Genomic DNA, 22651 nt, shown 5'->3' on the forward strand with positions numbered 1-22651 from the left:
AACCTTCATTCATTGCAGGCTGGCTTGTTCTCATTTGCCGCATTCACATTACATCTGCGTTAAAAGCGCACATCTGAGATAATAAACAAATAGGAAAGGTATTCCTCATGCAAAATTGTAGCACCTGCACTTCATGTCTTACAAATTAAGCACTGTGTAAAATGAAGGAACATGATTTAAAAAGGGCAAATGCAAAAGTGATTTCTTTGAGAAAACAAATATCAAAGATTCTGCTAAATGATCTGTAGAACTGGTATATGTGTCTCCATGCTAGGAACAACATTTTTTTTTAGTTACGTTTATTTGACAAAAAGAAAAACGAAGTGTTACATTAAGTTTTAGATAGGCAATAAGTAGAAGCCCTTCCCCAAAATTCTGCAACTTAAAGGCCTTAGGCCTGAGTGAGAACGGGCGTTTTTGTAAGGTACATAAAAAAAGTTACAGGTAAGTAATGAAAAGTTTTTATATGTCACGTTGTGTCATGTTTTGTAGCCTGATAAAAAGGGTTATAATTGATGTTGTATTATGAGAAATGTGTGTGTTGTGTATCTTTTCTGCTTCTTCCTACAGATAATTCATGGATTTATTCACAAGACACGTGAGTTGGCTGGTTGAAGAGAAATGTTTTTTTTTGCGTAATTTCTTTAAGAAAAAATGTGTGTGTTTATGTTTCATTTATACATTTGGTCCACTGAAACGCGTTCTTTGACACAGCGACATTATATTTTTACAGCAGAGTATCAATTACCTGATGCCCTGCTGTCAAAAGAAGGGCATGTGCCATGGTATTATGCATGACCGTTTATTCATATATGCTGTTTGTTTGTCTGGGCTGTTTTTCCTTGTGTCTGATATACAGCAAGTATATCTTATGGCTTGAGATGGCTTGATATGTGTATTTATTTTTTAATGTTTTTTGTGTATGTTCTGTTCTATGGTGCTACTTTGAATTACAAGTTCCCCTGTGTTGTGAAGGAACGCATATGACGATATGCATTGTTTCACAATAAATTGGATGAATTTGTATTAAGATAAATTTCACAGATATGGACCTCATACTGTGAGCGAGTAAGGTAGCAGTTTTTCCAGTGCATACCTAAATTTGGCTGTAATGATTTTTTAGAAAACTAAAATGATATACTGTAACATAGTATGCCATCCAATGTTAGTCACTTAACTGCCTTCTTCCTTAAGGACAGGCAGCTCTGCATTTATGTATCCTTGATTGGGCCTAAGGATGGAATTATAGATCCGTGACTAAAGGTGGCCTAATTTCGATATCGCATTTTTTTTGATCGCATTTTTTGATTCCTGATCAAGCCTATGGATTCATTTTTTTCCCTGAAGAGACAACTGAACATTAGTTAGAATTACCGTGTAGGGTATAGATTGTCAGCGGTAGAGTTAAATTTCTGTAACATTGGTCTTTCATGTATCCCCGTGCTCTTGGTGCTGTGTCACATGCCTTAGGCCATCCAAGCAAACTCTTGTCCTTCCTATAGATTTTTCTTTTTGTCGAGAATTTTCTTTAGGCCCACTTCAAATGTCTTTTCAGACTGACTATCAGGATAGTGATAGCCTGGTTAATTGACCCAATACAAGTTTTCCATCTCAATAGGAGATTTTCCATCTCAATAGGAGATATCTCAAGTTTACATTCTTTTTTTAGTACGACATATTTTTAATGTCTATTTTTGATTTTTCAGTTCTCTTCTGTTTCTTCTGTTTCAATTTTTTAATAAGATGTGTTCTAATCATGCAGATACCAGGACTCTCTAGTTCTTGTCCTTTTGTCTGCACAGTTGATCATTAGCCTTTGTATTACATAGCGTATTTGATGCACATTGTTTAAAGAAGGGACTTCTTCATGTCCTTGATAATGTGTATTATGTCATTGCTCTATTTGAGATGCTCTAGATAAGGAGTTTAGGAACACCTAGGCTTCATCATTAAGGAGAATATGTATTTACCCCATTAAATAATGTACCCCATTAGACAATGCCACTGTGTGAGGGCATCCATTTAGGTTCCCATGGTGTATTGCCACTCCTTTGCAGATTACAGGCCACTTTCTTAACTGTTTTTATATCTGACTTGAAGGAAACTAACAATTGTGTTACACTTGCTACATCACTAGGGTCCTGCTGGATCTTCCAGAGTCAAAGGAAGAGTGATTCCCTGCAGACCTGTGATCAACACTAAACCCACTCCCCATCAGTAAACATGGCAGACGACTACAGACTTCTTGGCCCTGCAATTCCTGACAGCAATCAGCAGCATGAACAGCAATCAGCAGCGTGAACAGCAATCAGCAGCGTGGGCAGCGGTCATCAGCATGGACAGCGATCATCAGCGTGCCCCCAGTGGTACCTCCTAAGCAAGCCATTTGTTTCATCAGAAGGCGTTGTGAAAAGAAAAGAAAAAAGGAGCTGTTTTGCCTCAGAAGTTCAGTGCAAAGATGCGAAGGATCCCTGCTTTTGATGGCAGGACTGTCATCCACTTTGTGCAATTTGTTCAAACTGTCATGTGCTTGAACCTCTGGCAGCGCGCGGTCCCCTGATCCCCTTGGCCCGAGTTTTGGCCTCACCCACACCTCTTTTGCTTTGTACCAGCGGAACGGCAGTGCACCCAAGGATCCACATTTGGAAAAAGGCACTACCTTCTGGTGCCAATGAGAGAGCAGCTTGAGCGTCCTCTGACACTAAATGATGAGTGTTGGAGTCTGAAAGTGCTGCTGATTTTGCCAAGTGGTGCTTGTTTCTGCACGAGATGTTTTGTGCCCTTGATCTATGAAGAGCACATTTCCTGAGGTGTCACAGAGAAGAGACACTGGTGCATTGTTTTGAGACATTGAGACTTTCGAGTGAGCTGTGAGTGTTTGCCCGGAGGGCACTCCTACTAAACAGTATTGTCTTCTCATGAAAAAGCCTGAATTGAAGAGGCCCAACGCGAAGAAGACACTGGAAGCGGATTTGATGGACAATAGAAGCCTGCAAGGAGAGGCTTTGGCGGACTCTGGGTATTTTCTGTGAGCTTGCATAGAATTGGAGTTTGGAAACTAATTTTTGCTGCTTTGCTGGCATTTGTTTTAAAGTACTATTCTGTTTAGTAAAAGCAGCATGAAGTCTCTCTGTGGAAGTGTATCCCTTTTTCATCTAAGAGCATTGATCAGGAACGCCACTGTTTCACTTGAACATATAATAGATTACTGAAATGCATAGGAAGCTATATAGAATGCTATTAGATAATTCTAGGATTTGCCCTCTGTTTAGGATTGTGGAAAATTATGATTTCATTTGCAATAATGGTCACTACATCCTCCCGTGGTCTATATGTTCTCAACAACGTGTTTACTAGTGTCATTCTAAAATGACATTGTCTTTTGTGGGTGGGATTGTTCTTGTTGCTACCCAAATTGACATCTGTACCCACCTTCCAACCTATGTCTCTTCCTACTATTACTTCTTTGCATTTGACTTTTGCTTTTCCTTTTCTCTTGCTTTTTCTGAAATTGTATTATGGTTTTTTGTTAAATTTTTGATTGGTTACCATTTGCCAGTTGCAGGGTCACGTAGGAGAACCAACGGTTCAGTTTGTGACCTGAGTAGTGGCAGTAGGCCTGCAGGACTTGCAGTGTCCCTATGACCTGCTAATAATCACAGCTGAAGTACTCTATCAAGATCGCGTGAGCGACATTAGAAAATGGAGATTGTATTGAGGAATGACGATGAAAAGCAAGAGATGAAAAACCGAAATTATAGAATGTTGTTCTCTAAGTGTGGTATAACTTTATCTATTTTAATACTTTTATGTATTCTATTAGTTATTATATTACGTCTGCACCAACTTCTCAACCTACTCTTTCTTTACTGTTTCTTCACATGACTTTCATATTTTACCTGAACATACATTGGTTAGGCCAGAGTTTACTGATAGACCCTTCTGTACAGCTTCTACATCAACACTAGAACATCAATAATTGTTGGGTGGGTGATCTTATACCACGTACTACAGATAGAGGTGTTCACTATTTGGTCCTGCCATATATGGCCTTTGTACCACTACGTGTGTAAGAAGACTTGTCCCGAGAGAGTTGCTAAGTAGTAAAATAATACTACAGCAACCCCTTTGATGATCTGATAAGTATAGACCTAGATTCAGCCATACATGGGTTTAGGTTATTGCCTATATAAGGGCAAAAGGGGCGTCTGTGGTTCTGAAAATTCCGGACCCTGCCATAATGGTGTACCAAGGCCTAAACACTCGTGCAGAAAATATCATCATACCACGACAAATTTGGTATCAATAGACCGGTAATGATCAGGACATTATGCCTGTGTATTTGCGTCACGATCGAGTGATGCTATCACCCTTAAATCACTGTTCTTGTCCTGAGCCCACGGCATCCATCTTGTGTCTTGCCCTCATATAGTCAATTGATTAAAGGCTGAATTTGATCCAAAGGACACGTCCACCTTTCTCTGACTTCTCCATGACCTGAACAGGCTGAATCTGCCTTCGTGATGTTGGCCTCACCAAACCAGTCCATGCCCTCTAGTCAATCTATATTAAAGATCTGAGCAACTTGTTGTGTACATTGGCCTGAGCAAGATTAGAAGGCCGAATACAGTAGCCATGCCTGTTTATGACCCACAAGCATCCCTTATCCTACATTTCTATCTTCCACACCTGGCTCTGTTTCTCTGCTTCTGGGCTTTTACAATGGGGAGGTGACTGTTTATATGATGGGGAGGAAACCAGTTCTATTGTGAGCTTCTCCGGCCTGCACAGGAAAATATGTGAAGTTTGACATATGTTCATGATGGAAGATGGGTTGGTCAGTTTGGGCAAGTAGAATGGAATTCATAATTATAGCCTGCTTTGTTATGGTACCATGGGAGCGACCTACAATGATGTGTGTCACAGCAAGAATGTGAGCCTAGGGGCAAACTTTTTGTATAAAAAGCCTGCCTGAGAAAGCTCAGGCAGGCTCCCTCTTTCAATTGTAAAACTACGGTTGGACGACGAAGCCTCATAATTAATTATAATAAAGATGTCTTTTAATTTTACAGATTGGCTGTCAATTTCCTTTGCTGCTTTATTATGCAAACTGCTGGATAGATCCCTGGTGGGGAGAGTGAGTCTTTTTCGACTTGTTCTCAGTGGACAGGGAAGAACAGGACTTGAACAAGGGTAACTACAGAAATGGAGGAAGTTTGAGAAACATGGATGCACTAAAATAGTGCTAGCTCAGAAACATATAAAACAAGGAAACATTGCAGGACAGTGATATTTCAAGGAACAAGGATTAAACTGTTACTCAGGAGTCTTTTAGAAACAAGGATTATAAAAAGCTCAGGAATCAGGAACTTTAGAACCAAGGGTCAGCCAAATAGGGACACTGCTCACTGACCAATACTGAACTGAAGAAATCATAGGCTTAAAACAGCTCACCAGTGATCACATGACTAAGAAGGGAGCATCTACCAGCAACAAGCATGCTAATTCATCGACCCACCTTTAGCCTGCAAGAGTGGAAATTAATTAGGCATCAAGGAAATCTAGGAATTAGCAGGAAAAGCAAACTGTCTTTCACAAAACTCAGCACGGATCTGGTATGAAAAGGAAGTTAAGAACACTGGCTAAAAGACTGGAAATATATGGTATAGCAGATGGTCAGGAAGCATAGTTGAACACTTACAAATTCTATGGATATTCCTCCAGATGGGGGGCACGAGAGCGCAGGAGACAAATAGAGACAACAGTTGTTGCTCCCATGTCTACCAAGGGCCTGAGTAAGCATATTTGGCACTCACCTGTCATCACAAATCTTGCTGTACTTTGTGGGGAGCAGGTGAGGTGGGAGAGGGGTGAGGAGAGTGTTTTTGTGTTAGTTTGTGTGCCTAGTTGTCTGTAATTTTCCTCTTTGTGGCACACTTTGACTCATGCAATAGTGACAATTTATTCTGGATGTCATCCTCCATTCCCTGTCAGGTGTGGAACCCACGTTGCCAATTTTTCACCGCACTCACCAAACAGTCGACCTGCAATATCAGACAGATAGCTGCTTTGGAGCTACATTACGTACTGTGTCCTTATTCACACCTTTCTCTACCTGTATCTATGACTGAGTCAGTCCGACCTTAAGGACACATCATTTAGAGTTTGGCAGATTATGAGTATCCTCTAACAAGCATTTGCAATACATAGGTCTCACACTTGCGAGAGTTTGAGCTATTGGCATTGTAAATGGCAATGCCTTTTATTTATGTGTTTTGAATGATCATTTTTAAACAATACAATGGCAGTGAGAGAAATAATTACAACCGCACTTACTCCATAATCACTGTAAGTATCTAAACATGAAATTTGAACAGAAACGTGCCCACATCTATAGGTCCAATGCCACAAGACCTAAAAACTATTATAACAACCAGCAAAGAGAGGCACACATTAAAAAGCATTTAATATGCAATCAAATGACAACTTTTTTTGGAGCAATGTGTTTTCCTAGAGAAAATATTCTCAACCCAGAGGAAGATCTCCCCAACAGAGGGACAAGTCTCCCCGAAGGCAGCCCTCTGAAAAAAGAAATAATCTTAGGAATAGGGATAATTTGAAAAAACCTGATAGATAAAGATAATGATCCACGTCCCTCTCGATCTTTTCACACTTCCTCGCAGAAATCTGAAAGAAGAGGGCGGTCAGAACACAAGGAAGAACACGTCAAGTCCAAAGACAAGGAACCCGTTTACCAAAGTAAAAAAGCTCAGTTTTCCAAAAAGAAGGTAGCAAGCAAAAAAGTCAGACATGCCGAGGATCTTGAGGACACAACTCAAGAACAGGGAATGGGCCCAGACAATGCTAGACAGCACAGCAGAAGTAACCATAGTTCGCAAGATCCTGAAGGATCATCTGGAGACAGTGGACTTGAATGAATGCATTCAGGTTGAAACTGCAGACACCATGGTTAGTATACCCTATAAGTTATATGAAGTAACACTCCGGATGGAGGGGGACATAACTAGAAAGATAAGAGCACTCTTTTGGGAGATGCTCCCTAAGGGCTATGACATCCTTCTAGCTGAACAAGACTGGCCACTTGAATTTTGTCAGGGAGTGCCCACATGGTGAAGAGATAATTATGCCAGCCTTCTCTAATCACATTCCAATTCATAAAAAATATCCATATGCCAGAAAATGGGCAGTAGCCCAAGCTCCAGCATTATATAAAAATCTCGCAGGATGGGATGAGGATTCTCCTCACCATAAAATCCAGTTAAAAAAACAGCCCACCGCACAAAGGCAGTACCCAGTTAAGCAAGAAGCTAAAAAACAGGTCAGGGAGATTTTAAATCAACTTGAATACCAAGCGGTGATTGAAACATGCACCTCATCTATGAACAATCCTTTGTTTCCTGTATCGAAACCAGACAAATCATATTGTCTAGTATTGGATTACAGATACTTAAACTCTTGTTGCAAAACATTTGCAGTACAAAACTCACAGTGCAGCGATGATGAATAACATTGTGCGCAAAAAATATAAAACAACATTAGATATTTCAAATGGATTTTTCTGTCAAAATATTGCACCAGAAAGCAGGCATTTGATCACTTACTCAATATTGGGGACACAGCGACAATTTTGTCATCTCCCCCAAGGATTCAAGAATAGCCCAGGGTTATTTTCAGCAAGAGTAACAAAGTTACTCCAAACGTACGATGATGAGGCATTATCTTATGTCGATGACTTGGACAAGCACTTGAAAAGAGTGAACACCATAATACTTGGATTCGCTTCTGAGGGGTATAAATTCAATTTAAAACAATCAAGAATTGCCCACCTCAATGTCATATTCTTGGGATATGAGTTGTCAAGTGAAGGCAAAAGCCTAGCAGCAAACTTTCTAGAGAAACGTGCGCTGCTCCAACCCCCAAAAACGCCGAAAAATTTACAATCAAGTCTAGGTTTCCTGAATTTTGGAAGAACTTACGTTCTGAATTACGCAGAGAGGGTTAAACCTCTCTACGAATTATTCAAACCTGATTTTAAACCAACACATTGGACTCAAACACACACAGAATTTTGCGTTCAGTCCAAACAGACATGTTAGCAAAAAGTAAACTAGACACACGCGAAAACGTGCGTAACCTTGTAATCCGAATCATCCCAGGAAGATGCAGATTTATGTACCTAACCTTTAATGAAGGAGAAAAGGAACCAATAGCTTACAAATCACACTTGTACACACAAGCAGAAATGAAGTTCTACAGAGAAAATTCTGACAGTGGTTCAAACTGCTGTAGCAAAAGAGAGAGCTCTCACGCAGGGTAAACGCATAATGATGGTTACACCTGTACCTGCCTTAGAGGCAGTGACAAGAGCAAGCATTCCGAATTCAAAAGCTCTACATCTGAGATGGATACAATGGGTTAACTCTCTTGCTGCAACAGACGTTCAATACTTTTTTGACCCTAGTCTAAAGACACAAGAATTTCTCCGATATGAACACGAATGTCCTCTGCCTACCGATATTCTTCCTCTTGCACATTATGGCTGTATAATATATACGGATGGATCAGCACAGCCCGCAATTGGGGGTAAACAAGCCTACAATGCTGTGTGCGCGATTGTTAACGGTCGCTGGCGAGAAGGCAAATTTAGACCTAAGGTCACAAAAACTCAATCACTCGGAGACTGTACAGCTCAGCAAGCTGAACTACAGGCTTTCAAGATGGCGCTTGAAAATATCGATTTGTTTATGGCCCCAGCGCTCGGCTGATGCCAGAACTGATATAAAGGATTTGCGAGTCTTTATCGGCACATACGCAATAGGCACGCTACATTCTGATCAGGGTCCTGCGTTTAGCTCTCAAGCTTACAAAGAGGCCATGGTTAGTTTGGGCATTGCATTGCGGTATTCTAGTCCCTTCCATCCTGAGGGTAATGCGGTAGTGGAAAGAAAAAACCGTGACATAAAGCAATCCATAACAGCAAAGGTATTAGGTTCGGGTGAAGGGAGGGTCAAACATTTAATAAGTGTCCAACGTAGTCTTAACAATCTGCCAAGAAATTCTCTGGGGGGAATCACTCCTTATGAGCTACTATTTGGTACTAGAATGATAATCGAAGATCTCGATTGTCAGACTTCAGTGGTAAAACAGAAACCCTTTGATGTCAAAGATCGTTTGGCTGTTTTACAGGACTTAAATGAAACAAGAAGAAGTCTGAGTAACACAACACAAAAGCCAACAGCCACTGAAAATAAACCACCTGTCCCAGCAAGACCTGTCTGGATTCCAAAGATTGGGGATCTGGTCAGGGAAAAGATAGCGGTAAAGAAGGAATTTGGGCCTTCTTATAGAAAAGCAGTACCTGTCTTAGCAATCCAAGGAACGAGATCAGTAGTACTACCGCCCCTTGCTGGTAAAAAGGAGAACAGAGTCGTGTCCATCGACCTGGTAAAACCACAACATGTGGCCAATAATAAGTAGTAGGCCAAGTGGACTCCCAAGATGTAGCAGACAGCCAAATCGTGCTACAATCCAAGAGGTTCAAACTGAAAGACTTATCACCTTTGATAAACATGCAGTAAGAAAAGAAGGACTATGCAACAAAGAAATGGAACTCATGCCTCTTGAGACCCAAATATCTGTTCGACCAAAAACACCAGTCTACAATGATGTAGCACCTGAATACACTAACATGACAAAGGAGAAATCAGCTCCAGCAATTTCAACAAACCCCGATGCCATTCAAATAATTGACAGAACAGCATCTGGATATTTCATCAACTTTGATAACTTTTCTGAGGATCCAAGTGAACCTGAAGATACAACAACAAAGAAATCTCTCAAAGAAAAAACGACAGAACTTTTTCATGAACTTGAAAAAATATATATGGTTTCACCATGGACTGAATATTGGATTGGTTTAGGTGCATTTTCCCTCCTGCTCTGGCTAATATTGGTTTTAAGCCTGGGGCAAATGATAGATGGAAAATACAGTACAATGGACACAGCAAGTCAGAAAATCAACTTGGTCCTAAAACCGCACAAATCATCACATGTTGAAAAAAGAGAACTGTCATCAGTAAACATCACAGCCATCCCTATACCAGGAGGTATAGTATGGGATAGAACTGATTATGATATCTATGGCCCGGTAGAGATGCTGAGGATTCCACATCAGTTCAAGGTTTCTTTGAATGACTTTGTAACACCCAGCAGATTCTCTGATGATTGGGACTTAGAGACAATAAATAATATGATGTCAGATTTAGAATTGTCTGCGAAATATACTGAACATGACTATTTAGAAGGGTCATCAGACTATGAACAAATGCATTGTTTTAACCATTTTGGTCATAACTATTTGCACAAATCTGCAAGCCCGAGAAATGATTTTATGTATAATCAATGGGAACATTGTCCAACACCACAAAAAGGCAGCTCCAAAACATTTTATGAAATGTTTCCTTACTTTTCAGGGTTTATTGTTACAGATCCAGAAACATTTTATTTCAAAAATGTAAATAAGACAGGATTGAAAACAATGCTGACCAATACCAAACAAATTTATTCTGCAAACTTTTATGCTAAGTTGTCCACACTGGGTTACGACTTCTGGAAAGACAACATCGAGACAAAAACTGTCTGGGGCACAAAAGAATGGCAGGTGCAAGGTCTGGAAGCTTTACTCAGAGCCTGCATTATACCTGAACAAATAATGTTTTTTAAATGACACTGTGCAACAAACCTCTTGTCTTGGCATAGCAAAAATAAAAGATTTAAATAAACCGTCTATACCAAAGCCCATACCTGAAAATAACAAAACTACAGAAGGGGAGATAGATGTACAATATGTTTTAAAATTGAACAGAACTAGTCCTAATTGGAAAAAATGGTTAATCTGGCCCACAGACACCAATAACTGTCAAGATAGATTCTTGAACAAAACACAGGGTTTAATTCTTAACAGGCCAGATCCAAGATACTTCCAGAGACAACATCCAGGGATAGTAACAACATACAGTGTAGGTGCCTTGAATGGCTGAAAACTTCTACACTTCCAGAAATTAAACAACACTTGACTTTACTTAAAGAAAGCATTGATTTGCGAGATTTCTTATTGGGACTTCGCAAACCGCGGCAAAAACGTTTCATATACACCAGTATACATGCTGCGTACAATGAGGCTTGGAAAAGAACACAATTAGAAACTGCAGAAAGAATACGGGAAATTGATCGTATTAACTTGGAGAAAGCTCTCTCTGTAGTGGACAATGGGTTAACTACTCTGTCCTTCAGAATATATTCATTGGACAGCATTGTATCCTCTTCAATTGACATAATGGAACAAGACTTGCTAATGTTACAAACATGTCCAGTCTCAATTACGTTCTATAATGCAGCTAGGCTGGACATTGCAAAATCTGCGTTCAGGCTACGTGCCATGGAGGCTTATCAACACAACATCATTGTTTACTGGGTTTAACCTTACAGATAAACAAATCTCTTTGGCACAAAGAGGAGCAGACTATACGGTGCTGAGCATTGAAAAACTGGAAAGATTACCATTGACAGTTTCTGAGAAACCTGTAATAGAATGGATAATTCATGGTACCATCATGATTCCAATGACGATTTTCCAGTTTCAGTATTGTCTACAGCATATACCAGAAGGCCTGTATGAAAGGTTGGGTAAAGATTATATTAAGTCAACATGGACTTTACCATATACACACAGTTGTTGGAATAAGGGGAAAAAAGTATTCCTTAGTGGGAAAAATTGAAGAAATTCACTAAGTGGTACACTTCTGTGCCAGGGTATTAATTTACACGGAGCCTGCGATGGTTCTGCGAATAACCTTTCATGCCACCTGCATGGTACTCCCTCCACACTGATAGAACCCGTTTTCAGGCAGCTATCCAATGGCAGTTACGTTATGTTAAATGATCACAGATGCTGTGGAATGGTGCCAGGAAAAGTTAATTTGGTTAGTGTGTCATCCATGGTCACTTGTTGTATTCAAGTATTGTATCCAACTCGCAAGTCAGACAGTCAGACGGCAATATGGCCTTCATTGAATGTCTCTTCTATACGAATTGATACTTTAAGCAGACTAAAGTCTATTCTTTTGCAAACATCTGTGCCACTGACATCATCAAAAGAAACGTATGATCTGCAAGTTGCAAGGACATCTGCAGAGATACATGTATTATTATCAACAAACTGCCCTGTACATTGCGCAGAAATGTTAAGTCAAATCTTAAACATGTCTGATACCAGTGGCATCGCACATGTACTTAAGACAATTTTTTCGGGACTGTTAGCACCATTTGAAGCAGTCCTCTGCATTTTCCCAAATTTTGTGCACTCTGTGTTCGGAGGCCTGCCTCTCATCTCGGGACTCGTAGCAGGAATACTATTTTTATTTCTTCTGCACCGATATGGCAAGTCCAGTAACCGGCGATACCCAGAACCTCATGGAACAGACAGTCCGTGCCCAGAGGTATCGTGAGAGGATAACACAGATTCTCGGCTTGGCTCGTTTAAGAGATCTGAATACCTCAAGGCTTCTATCGTTCAGACCAATCTGGCAAGATTGCATCTTACCTGTTCTACGATGCCTGTTTTGCGGAGAGGAATGCGTGTTAGACATTTGTCTTACACTTCCATCAGTCCTGCCATCGGATGTCGACGCCTTGCTAGGTCCTGTAACGGCTCATGCATTGTGTTGCCCCCAACGGCTACAGATCCTGATGACGGCATTCATTGAGATCTCACCAGTAAGTCTAACTGAGGGTGAGGTACGAGAAACACCAGGCACACAGGTAACATCTGATATGACCATTGCTAATGCGGCAACAAGCGCGGACGGCAATGCTTCTCATCTGTGCACATTTGATCTACTGGATCAAATGGTTCCACTTTCACCTACTGTGGTAGACAATTTCTTTGCCAGCCTAGACGACTTGATGTTTTCTCCTGACACCGAGAATAACTTTTGAGTCATGTACACAGCATTCTCTGAACTCTGAAATTCGGCCTTCGTTTTTTCAAAACAATGACTCCTAACATTTGGAATTCTATTTTCACAACAAAGTTGTAGTTTTTCTCTTTCCAAAACATTGAACTTTTGGCACAGACTAATCTGCTTAAAGTAGAACTATTCCTAGAGAACAAGTCATTTTTTGAAGACTGACTAAAAGAACTATTTAGGCCTCATCCCTATTAACAGAAAGATTGCTATGACATGTTATGTTATGAAATGATCTCAACTTCTTTTCTGTATTTAAGAGACGTTTTTATAAAAGTAATCTCATGATTCTTTTCAAATTGCATAAATTAGACTAAAAGACTGTATGCTTAGAAATTTTTCCCTTAAGTATACTGTGTACAGTAGAAATGCTAAAAATATTTTTTCTACTTACCCAGTTCAAATGCATTCTTTGTTTTGAGGTGGGATTGTAAACACTAGCTTTAGATATGTTCAATGCTTGCTAGATTAACTTTATTGAACTTAATATCTGTGGAGTGGGTGTTGTAAATGAATCTCGGACCCTAGTATACATTTCCAGATTCATGCCCTTATATAGGTATACTTTATCATTCCCTTATATAGGCATGGAAATCATTACCATATTTGGCCTAAACCATACAGCCCAAATACGGCATGGATACTTCCACTAAGCTCCAAGAATTAACAATGTTTTCTTGGAAAAAACCCACCTTCAGCAGCTCGTGACTTCCCCCTGCTTGAATATTAAGTTCTCCTAGAAATCCCAGCGTTTTCCAAGAAATGAGCCTTTGAGTGACGTTATTAAGTCCAAACATGCGTCAAACTCGGCACCTTCAAAGTATAAATGATTTTGCCTAAACAAACACACAGTGGTTTGGAGCAGATCGACTATCTACTTTCCCGACGCCCTGCAGCAGCAAGTGCAGAAGGAAGCCGACCCTCCAGCAGACGCACTGCGAGACTCTGTCATTTCTCCTGCCGAGAAATCCAGCTCCAGTGTTTCCAGCCTACCTTTGCGGGTATCTGGGACATCGAGTCCCGAGAACGAGATACAAGACCTCCTTCATTCTAGAACAAAGGTACGGAGCTGATTAGACCTATTAGAGAATTATTGGAATCAGATTCCTGGCAGAGAACTCCTAGACTTAAACTCCTCCTCTTATACTCCCTCCCTCTTATCAGACTTAGGTTAGGTACACCGGGGTAGGCATATTCTAGAAGCACCAGTTGAGTATTTTAGTCATCCTTTTATCACTGTATGTATTTTATGTATTTTGGGATCGATTAGGATCGCGGACGGACTTGCGTCCGTCCGCGACCCCAGAGCAGGAGGGAACCTCCGCATGGCATGCGGAGTTCCCTCCGGTCAATTAGGATGTGACCGCCACCCTGGCGGTCACATCCTCTATTTTTAACATTGCGGCGGGTGCAGCTTCAAGCTGCACCCACGGCAATGTTAAAAATGCATGCATTGCATTTGCATGCAGAAAGAGGCAGGCACCGCGCGGTGCCTGCCGCTTTCTGCATGCAAATGCAGGGGGGTACCATAGGTACCCCCCATGTGCACCCCCCACCCCCCCTTCACCTAGGGGCCCCGCAACGGGCCCCCGCAGTGAAGTTCCGTATGCTTTTCCACGGCGGAAAACCCGCTGCGGAAAAGCATAATTTACTGGCCATCCTAATATGGTGGACGGTGTCTGGAAGACACCGTCACCATATTAGAGCTTTTTCGCCACGGTTGTAATCTGACCGCGGCGGAAAAGCTGCGGACGGAAACCAGGACCCACCAGCCATCCTAATCTGGCGGTGGGCCTTTGGTCAGTCCGCTGCGGTTTTTGCACATCCTCGGGGCCGGCGGTGGCTTCCGCCGGCCCCGAGGATGCGGAAAAACCGCAATCATAATGACCCCCTTTATACATTTTATGCACTTTATGGCTTAGAAACCATATCATGCTTTTACAGTACTACTTTATAATACTGTTCGTATTATATGCATTGTACTTCATAGTAAGCTTTACTATTGTAGCAGTTCATTTTCAATGATTGAGAAAGAAGACTGTTCAATAAGTACTCTTTTATTGAAAACGCCCGTCTCTCTATTTCTCTTGCACCTCTGGTGAAACTAAGCATGCACAATTGACTGAGTGAAATAGTTATCTATTGTTTCTGCGACTCTAGAGATTTGATTTCTTATTCTTGGGAAACAAAGTTGTCATGTTTTATGCGGTTGTCAGAAACTAATCCCTTCTTGTTTATTCGAGAAAGTTTCTATTGACCTCTGAGCTAGCTGGCACTCACAATTAAGTCTAATATAGCCGGTAGAAACCTAGTAGACCTCAGTCCTACGTCTAAACTACAGGATATATTATTCCAATGCGCAGAGCCAATTTGGAATATTGGAACTACACTACAGTAGTACAACTTTACTAGGGGCATACACTTGCATTACATGTACCAACTGGGTGTAAGCACTGGTTAGCAGTGGTAAAGCGGGCGGACACCGTAACAGTATGCGGGACTGTCTGCCAGGGGTGCAACAGTCCCGCACCTGCAATTAGGATGCCACCGCCACCGTGGTGATGGTATCCCCACTTCCCAGCATTGTGGCGGGCGGTGCTCACAGCACCGCCTGCCACAATGCTAGGAATGCACGTTGCGCATTGGCATGCACAAGGTGACAGGCACCGAGCAAGTGCCTGCCACCTTGTCCATGCCAATGCAGAGGGGTACCATAGGTACCCCCCATGTGCACCCCCCACACCCCCAACAGTGAAAAACGCATGCCTCTCCATGCCAGCGGTGGGAGCAGCAAAGGCTGCTCTTCGCTGGCATGTTAATATGGATGACGGTGTATTGCGGACACCACCACCATATTAAGCCCCTTTTCCGCCAGGTCAACTCGTCGACTGATGGAAAAGTGGCGGACGGTCTTCCCGTCCACCACGGACCCCCCAGCCATCCTCATATGGCGTGGGGTCATTTAAGGCATGGATGGCAGGCGGATAGCCCCCGGGCCAGCGGGGGCGATCAGCCCGCCATCCAAATAGACCCCTAAGTCAGCAAAAACAGGGTCTATTTAATATGACTTTGGCAGTCCTACAGCATATGATGCAACGTGCCATCTGAAGTAGAACCGTCAAAGCTGTAGTGAGCCTGCCCGCCGGAGTCTGAGTGGAATCCAGAGCAGGTGGGGTCAGGGCCGGCATTCTTATGGCGGTCTGCATGTTAGGTTCAATTGATAGCCTAATATGCAGACCGCCGCTGTGAGAGTGGAGGTGCAAATACAGGGGAGCACTACATGTGCCCACTAAATGCACCCCCAGGCCCAAATCTGGGAAGGGGTCCCCTTTGTTGCCATTCCAACACCCGTTTCATGGCGGGTTCGCCATTTTGATAAGGGCGGTAAAATTCTAAAAATGCTCTCCCGTGCCGACTACAGCATCACCAGCATATTGCTGCTGGTTAAAGGCTGCTGGTTAAACACCGCCAGCCCAGCTTAATCCTTGATATCGGCAGTCTTGTGGCGATCGGACCACTGCCGTCGTAATACTGTGGGCAGTCCGCAGTGTGGCAGTAGTCGGACCACCACCACGGGTTCTCATAATTAGTTCCTTAGGCATAACATTCTCTAGCACAGTGAACTGACCGGACCATTACTGACATGTGTCAATAAAGTTTCACTGTGATTATGGTGGGTTATTCATCTCTGCTTGGCTTTTAAGATAGTACATAAGGTTTTGTATGTTACAGTTACTAGCTTGATATAGTAGAGTTACCTGGGATAATATTGAGAGTCGTTGTTTGAAATACGTCCTAAATTTCCTGTTCACCTTGATCCAAGTGTTTAGGCATGAGCATGACATGACATGACAGACACTCGTGAATTAACGTTTATAAATTTTTTGTGGTGCCGGGAAGAAACAAAAATCAGTTTTTTAATTGCAATGCGGTATAAAATAGTGAATAATTATGTCAATGGATGGTTTAAGGCAGCATAACATTTTTCAATGCTTTGCATGATGATTTTGTTTCAATATTGTAGGGGCTAAATTTTTTCCACCCCTACTAGGATTGAGACAATAAACTCTGCTGGTGTGTCAAATAATTTATATTCTCCTTAAACTGTAAAGCGTAATGCTTTCATACTGTGATTCCTAGTTTTTATTTAAAGACCTTTATTTATGAAGTATGATACAGTGACTTCTTCTGCTATGAATCGGTTATTGCATGTGCCCTTTTTAAATTTGGCAATTGGCCGTGGTAATTTTTATTCTTAATAAAAATTCTTCATTTTAAATTATGAATGTTATGTATTGGGATTGTATTTCATGTTTTTGTGATTGTTTGGAAGACATTTTTCTAAATTACAATTCTTTCTTTCGATGATGATGATTATGAATGGATGATTTATATTTTCCATCTAATAATGTTCAACTTCAAAATAAATTAGATACTTACAGTTCTTTGAGGTTTGTTAGAGTACTGATGGCAGACGGAAAGAAGTCCAGGTTGTTGTGATTCAAGTCTCTGGAGAAAGAAGAGTATTTGTTACAAAAACGTTTTGTGTCCTGAATTCCTTAATTTCTTCCACAGCATTGCTGAAATTCATTCCTAAACATTAATAATGTATTTGCAGAAGAAGCCATTTTAACTTTAAGAGAGAAAATCAGTACATTTGGGAAACTATTTCCCTTTCTTTGATCCTATTCTTTTTTTAACCACTCGATATATATATACAAGTGGGCCCTCTAACGCAAATCGAGAGTGGCAAAAAACTAGAGGGCTAATCCAAACCACCAAAGAAGACATTGCAGCAATACCTAACTAAAATTACGGCAAATGTAAAGAGAACCGTTGTCATTTATCCATTCTAGATATGAAGGGAGTTGGGTAGTTCAGGGTGAAATGTGACTAGTTTATTGTTAGGTTACATGGTGTCACTTGGTCCCCACAGATCACAGATGCTTGATGTTCTTGAAGTGCGGGGGGTATACAAGTGGGGAAGTTACATTTTTATTTGTCGTTGATGCTTTTTATTTGATGAAGACACACAGCAATCTGAGGACTTTTCTGTGCAGTGGTCCAGCCAGATTCCCTTACTGAATCCATGCCAGATAGCAATGCGTGTTAGCTCTGACATAGGGCAAATGAGAGTCCACTCCTGGAATGACAGTGGGCTCCTGGACAGCATATAGGGAGGTGCAGCTCTGTGTGCGGAGAAACACCATAATCCAGGTATACCATTTTTACGAGGAAAACCATCTACTGGATAACAAATGACCCTTCTTGAAATGAATGGACTTCTCCCACATGTTTTATGTTGCTTTATATATTCTAAAATCAATGAATGTAAGGAAAGGAATTGTACCTGTTAATTGATCAAAATTAGATATTATGCGTGTTCGTACCATGCTCTTATGAAACTTGCTTTCTTGTTTTTAATGATTACAGAACATGTTATTATGTCGTGTTATTGATTTTAAAAGTATGTAGTAACCCTGTTCTTATTGATCTTGGTATACCATCATGCTGTGTTACTGTTTTTAAAAGCATATTATTATTACGTGATCTCTTTTTTGTTTTTTCCAACATACCAAATAAAGTAAATTGAAGATGAAGAAGAATGGACTTCTCTCAGGTATACTGTTGTGACTTAACTGTTGCTATTCCTTTTCTTTTGCTACATCTTCCCTACTGCTCATCCAGGATGAGTGCTGGAGTGCTTGGTGATGAACTGAATGCTGAATGCTTGGTGATGCCATAGAATGCATGGGTGCCTTGGGATGTGTTGAGTGTCAGTTGGATTGTGCAGTCTGAGCAGCAGGGAGGCTGCTCCTGGTGGGGCTATCTGTTATCATCGACTTACTGAACTAGAACGTACCTTGTAACTAAGCTTAACCGCTTCACTGCAGCTGCAATTCCGCCACAGTGCTAGGGGGTGGGGGGTGGAGGGCGCGGCTCACCTGCGCTTGTGACGGAACCGCTCCATCACGTGCCTCGGGTGAGCTGTGCTAGTGTCGGAACGGTTCCGTCACGAACGCCCCCGCTCAATAGAACGCGTCACGCAGGCGCGTCGAGCGGGCCGTGATGGAACCGTTCCGTCACTAGCACAGCTCACCCGAGGCACGTGACGGAACGGTTCCGTCATAAGCGCCGAACGGGTTAAATAAACCATATATACAATATACACCTTGGCTAATGAACTTTGTATTATGACTTAACTTTTGCCATTCCTTTTCCATAGCTACATGTTCCCTGCTGCTCAGCCAGGATGAGTGCTGTTGTGCTTGGTGGTTAATGAAATGCTGAATGTTTCGTGATGTCATAGAATGCATGGTTGCCTGGTGATGTGCTAAGTGTCAGTTGGAGTGTGCAGGCTGAACAGCAGGGAGGCTGCTCTTGGTGGGGCTATCTGCTATCATCTACATCCTTACCTGGAACATACCTTATAACTAAGCTTAAATAAACCATCTATGTTCTATAGAATATACACCTTGGCTAATGGACTTTGTATTACAACATATACCAAGCTGGTTTTACTAGGGGTAGGAATCAGGGTTGGGGATGGATATGGCTATCCTGCTCTATAGAGGCTTTCTTCTTGAGGTCGGCCGGGTGTGGCATGACACTCTTGGTAGATATGTAGGCATAACCAGAATCCTGCATGGAGTGTTAATTTCCATGCTTTGCTTATCTGCTCACCTAACCTTTGATAGTGACTTTTCCTGAAAGTATAGGGGCTCTCTTGTCACAACTTCCCCTGGTACCATGAGTACTGGGTATAGATTTCAATGGAATAGTCATCTTGGAATGGGACCAATCCAGAGGAAAAACAAGTCAGTCACGGGGCAACCCAATTGGCCTCACAGACCTTTGGAGGGCACTGCACCCACAGAGGTGTTAGACCTTTTACACCAGAGCCCATAAATCCTCCTCCCAGCTGGATTATTTTTTATAGACACCTCTGTTATTAGGCTAGCGGGTGCTAAGATTCTGGCACATGGTTGTTCTGACCCCGAGTCCTTGGAGCTCCAGTAAAGGCTGGGCCCTATAACTGAAATACAAGAATAACATTTAGAAACTTGACTGCTGGTGAACCCTGAACATGAAGATCATGTCATAGACTCAATAAACAAATTTATTCAGCTCAATTTGGGATTAGTAGCCTCCCCAGGGATCCTTTGGGAGGTCTTCAAGGCCACCCTACATGGGGAATTATCAGCTACCAGATTGGGCTGAAGAGACAAGAGCAACAACACGTTTTAGACTTGGAAACCCAGGTGACAGAACTATAATCTCAACAGCTGCCTCCTGTTCCTCAATGGTCCTCAGAAATCTGTTGCCCAGAAATCTGCATCCTACTATGCTAAGTTATACTCTGCAGGCACCCTGTCAGGGGACTAGAGAGCTCTATTAGGGACCTCCCTCTTATTGGCATCAACCCGTTGGGGAGAAAATCTCCAGAGAGGCTCATCAAAGTAGAGGAGATCAAAAAGGCCCCCAGATTAGACATAACAATAGGACATTTTACAGCGCATTGGGAATGGTGGCCTGACTTCAGGGTCTGCGGGCATTCTCATTGCATACTTCGAGAAGGCTTTCAACTCAGTGGGATTGAACAATATCTTCCTCCTATTGAAGAGGCTCAATATTTGATTCTAATTTTGTCAGTATCTGAGACGATGGCATACAGATTTTGTCGGACAGGTCAGGATCGGGAGACCTCAGATATGTATCTAGTGCGTCAGGGCACCAGGTAGGGGTGCCTGCCCTCTCCCCTACTTTAGTGATAGCAATAGATCCCTGGGGGCAATGCATTTGGGTTGACACTCAGATCAGAGGGTTTGAGTGGGCACCAGAAAAGAAAGGTAAGGTTGCATTATATGTGAATTGATGTGTCCTTGTATTTAGGAGTGAACTTCAGTGGTCCGGCACCCGCTTGATGTAGCCCTTCCGCACATGTGGCACTTTCTCAAGCTTACACCTTAATAAGACCAAATCCTCTCTGTTCCTCCCCCAGATATGGTGGGTCCAAGAGACATTCAGATAGTGATGGAGGGATTCAAATACGTAGAAGTCTTTATGACACAGAACCCCCAGAGGGCCTGGACGAACAACATCCAACCACTGCTTAACAGACTTCTGTCAGATGTGACATTTTGGTAAGTGCTTTCCCTGACCCTACTGGGTAGTTCAGGGAATTTTAAGAAGGAGTCTCTACTTAGAGTGCTATATCAGCTATAGAAACACCCCTATGTGATTCCCCCGAGCTTCTTTATTAAAATGAGTAGTATCTTCATAAGCTTCGTTTGAGAAGGAGGGGGTAGCCAGAATTGCCTTATGCACATGTAAAAAAATCTCTATGGGGGCATCACCACAGGTGGTATAGACCCCTATTATAATGCAGACCACCTGGCAATTCTTAGTGAATTGTGGTATGATTTAGATAGAGACCCAGGTTTGATTCTGAACGATAAGTTCAGCTACTTCACCTCCTCCATAGGGGGTATGACTAAACTGGTTCTTCCACCGGCCAAATAGAGTGGTAATAAAGATTTGGTGCAACATATTGAAGACCCTAGGGTGGAGGGAAAGAGTTTCGGGGAAGACAGCTTTTTGGGCTGGGAACAGGCTCCCCCAGGTGACTTACCTAACACAATTTTGACAATGGGATACAATAAGAATATCCATGTTGGGGGACATGATGCAGGGAACAACCTTGAAATCCTTTTGCATGCTACAGGCAGAATCTGAATACAATAAACAAATTACCTCTGACACCATCAATACAAAAAAACAATTATTTTCCCAAACGATTTTTTAATTAGCGTTGGGGTGTAAGTATCACACTTTTACTTCTTTTTACTTTTTTAGCAGTTGCAAAACAACACAGCCCATCAAAATGGACCCCTTTCTTTTTTACAATTAACCATAAATCAAACTGTTTTATCAGACAAAATGCATTATACCCGTGAATTATATACAGTGCAGCAGTAAATACTCAAATGTTATGTACATTTCAAAAGTGGAACAAATATATGCATTTAATCAAGAGGGGGAAAGTCCTATTAATTTCTATATCAGGGCAGTATGCTGTATTGGACTGTCCTCAAACTGTCTGACTTTGTCTTTGCCAAGTGAGGTCTTGGGGAATTATCTCAGAGCACGAAATGAACACCATCCGTTTGAGAAATGGTTGGGTCCAATTGAGGACCTGATTCCAATTCGGCTCGGCTAAGAGCCTCACTCCAAAGGGCCAACGCGTTTCGACCTTATTGGCACGTTTTTGGTGAAGGTCTTCGTCAGGGAGAATATGTTTTCCAACCCAGGACTTGTGTACCTTGCTCTTTCTTGTGGTGGCACCTGGGATCCTCTGGTGGGATCTTGGTATTTCCTTGACTCGTGTGTGCTTTCTGGGTCGTGGCGTTTTTATCTTTCATTTGCGGGTTTTCGGCGGAGGCTCACTCCTCGTCTCCGTGTCTCCGGAGTTGCTCCGGGTGTCAGTAGAGTTTACAGCTCGTCCCTCATCTTACGTGTTCTTCTTGGCGTCCCAAGAATCTGAACATCTTCGTAGCCAGGTTTTTAGATATCTCCAGATTTGTCACTCCCTGACTCCCTAAGAA

The 22651-nt window shown here is 42.0% G+C and overlaps 1 protein-coding gene across 2 annotated transcripts in view; it reads right to left on the bottom strand.

Annotated features, from left to right (window-relative positions):
• Positions 1-22651, bottom strand: part of LGR5 (leucine rich repeat containing G protein-coupled receptor 5) — a 743377-nt gene that overhangs the window by 360433 nt on the left and 360293 nt on the right. For both annotated transcript variants that reach the window (XM_086921836.1, XM_086921845.1), the window contains one exon: positions 17487-17555. In XM_086921836.1, the coding sequence (XP_086777962.1) occupies positions 17487-17555 (69 nt within the window). The remainder of the gene's footprint in view (positions 1-17486; positions 17556-22651) is intronic.

The sequence above is a fragment of the Lissotriton vulgaris genome, chromosome 1_1 (genome assembly GCF_964263255.1).
Source record: "Lissotriton vulgaris chromosome 1_1, aLisVul1.2, whole genome shotgun sequence".
NCBI lineage: Eukaryota > Metazoa > Chordata > Amphibia > Caudata > Salamandridae > Lissotriton > Lissotriton vulgaris.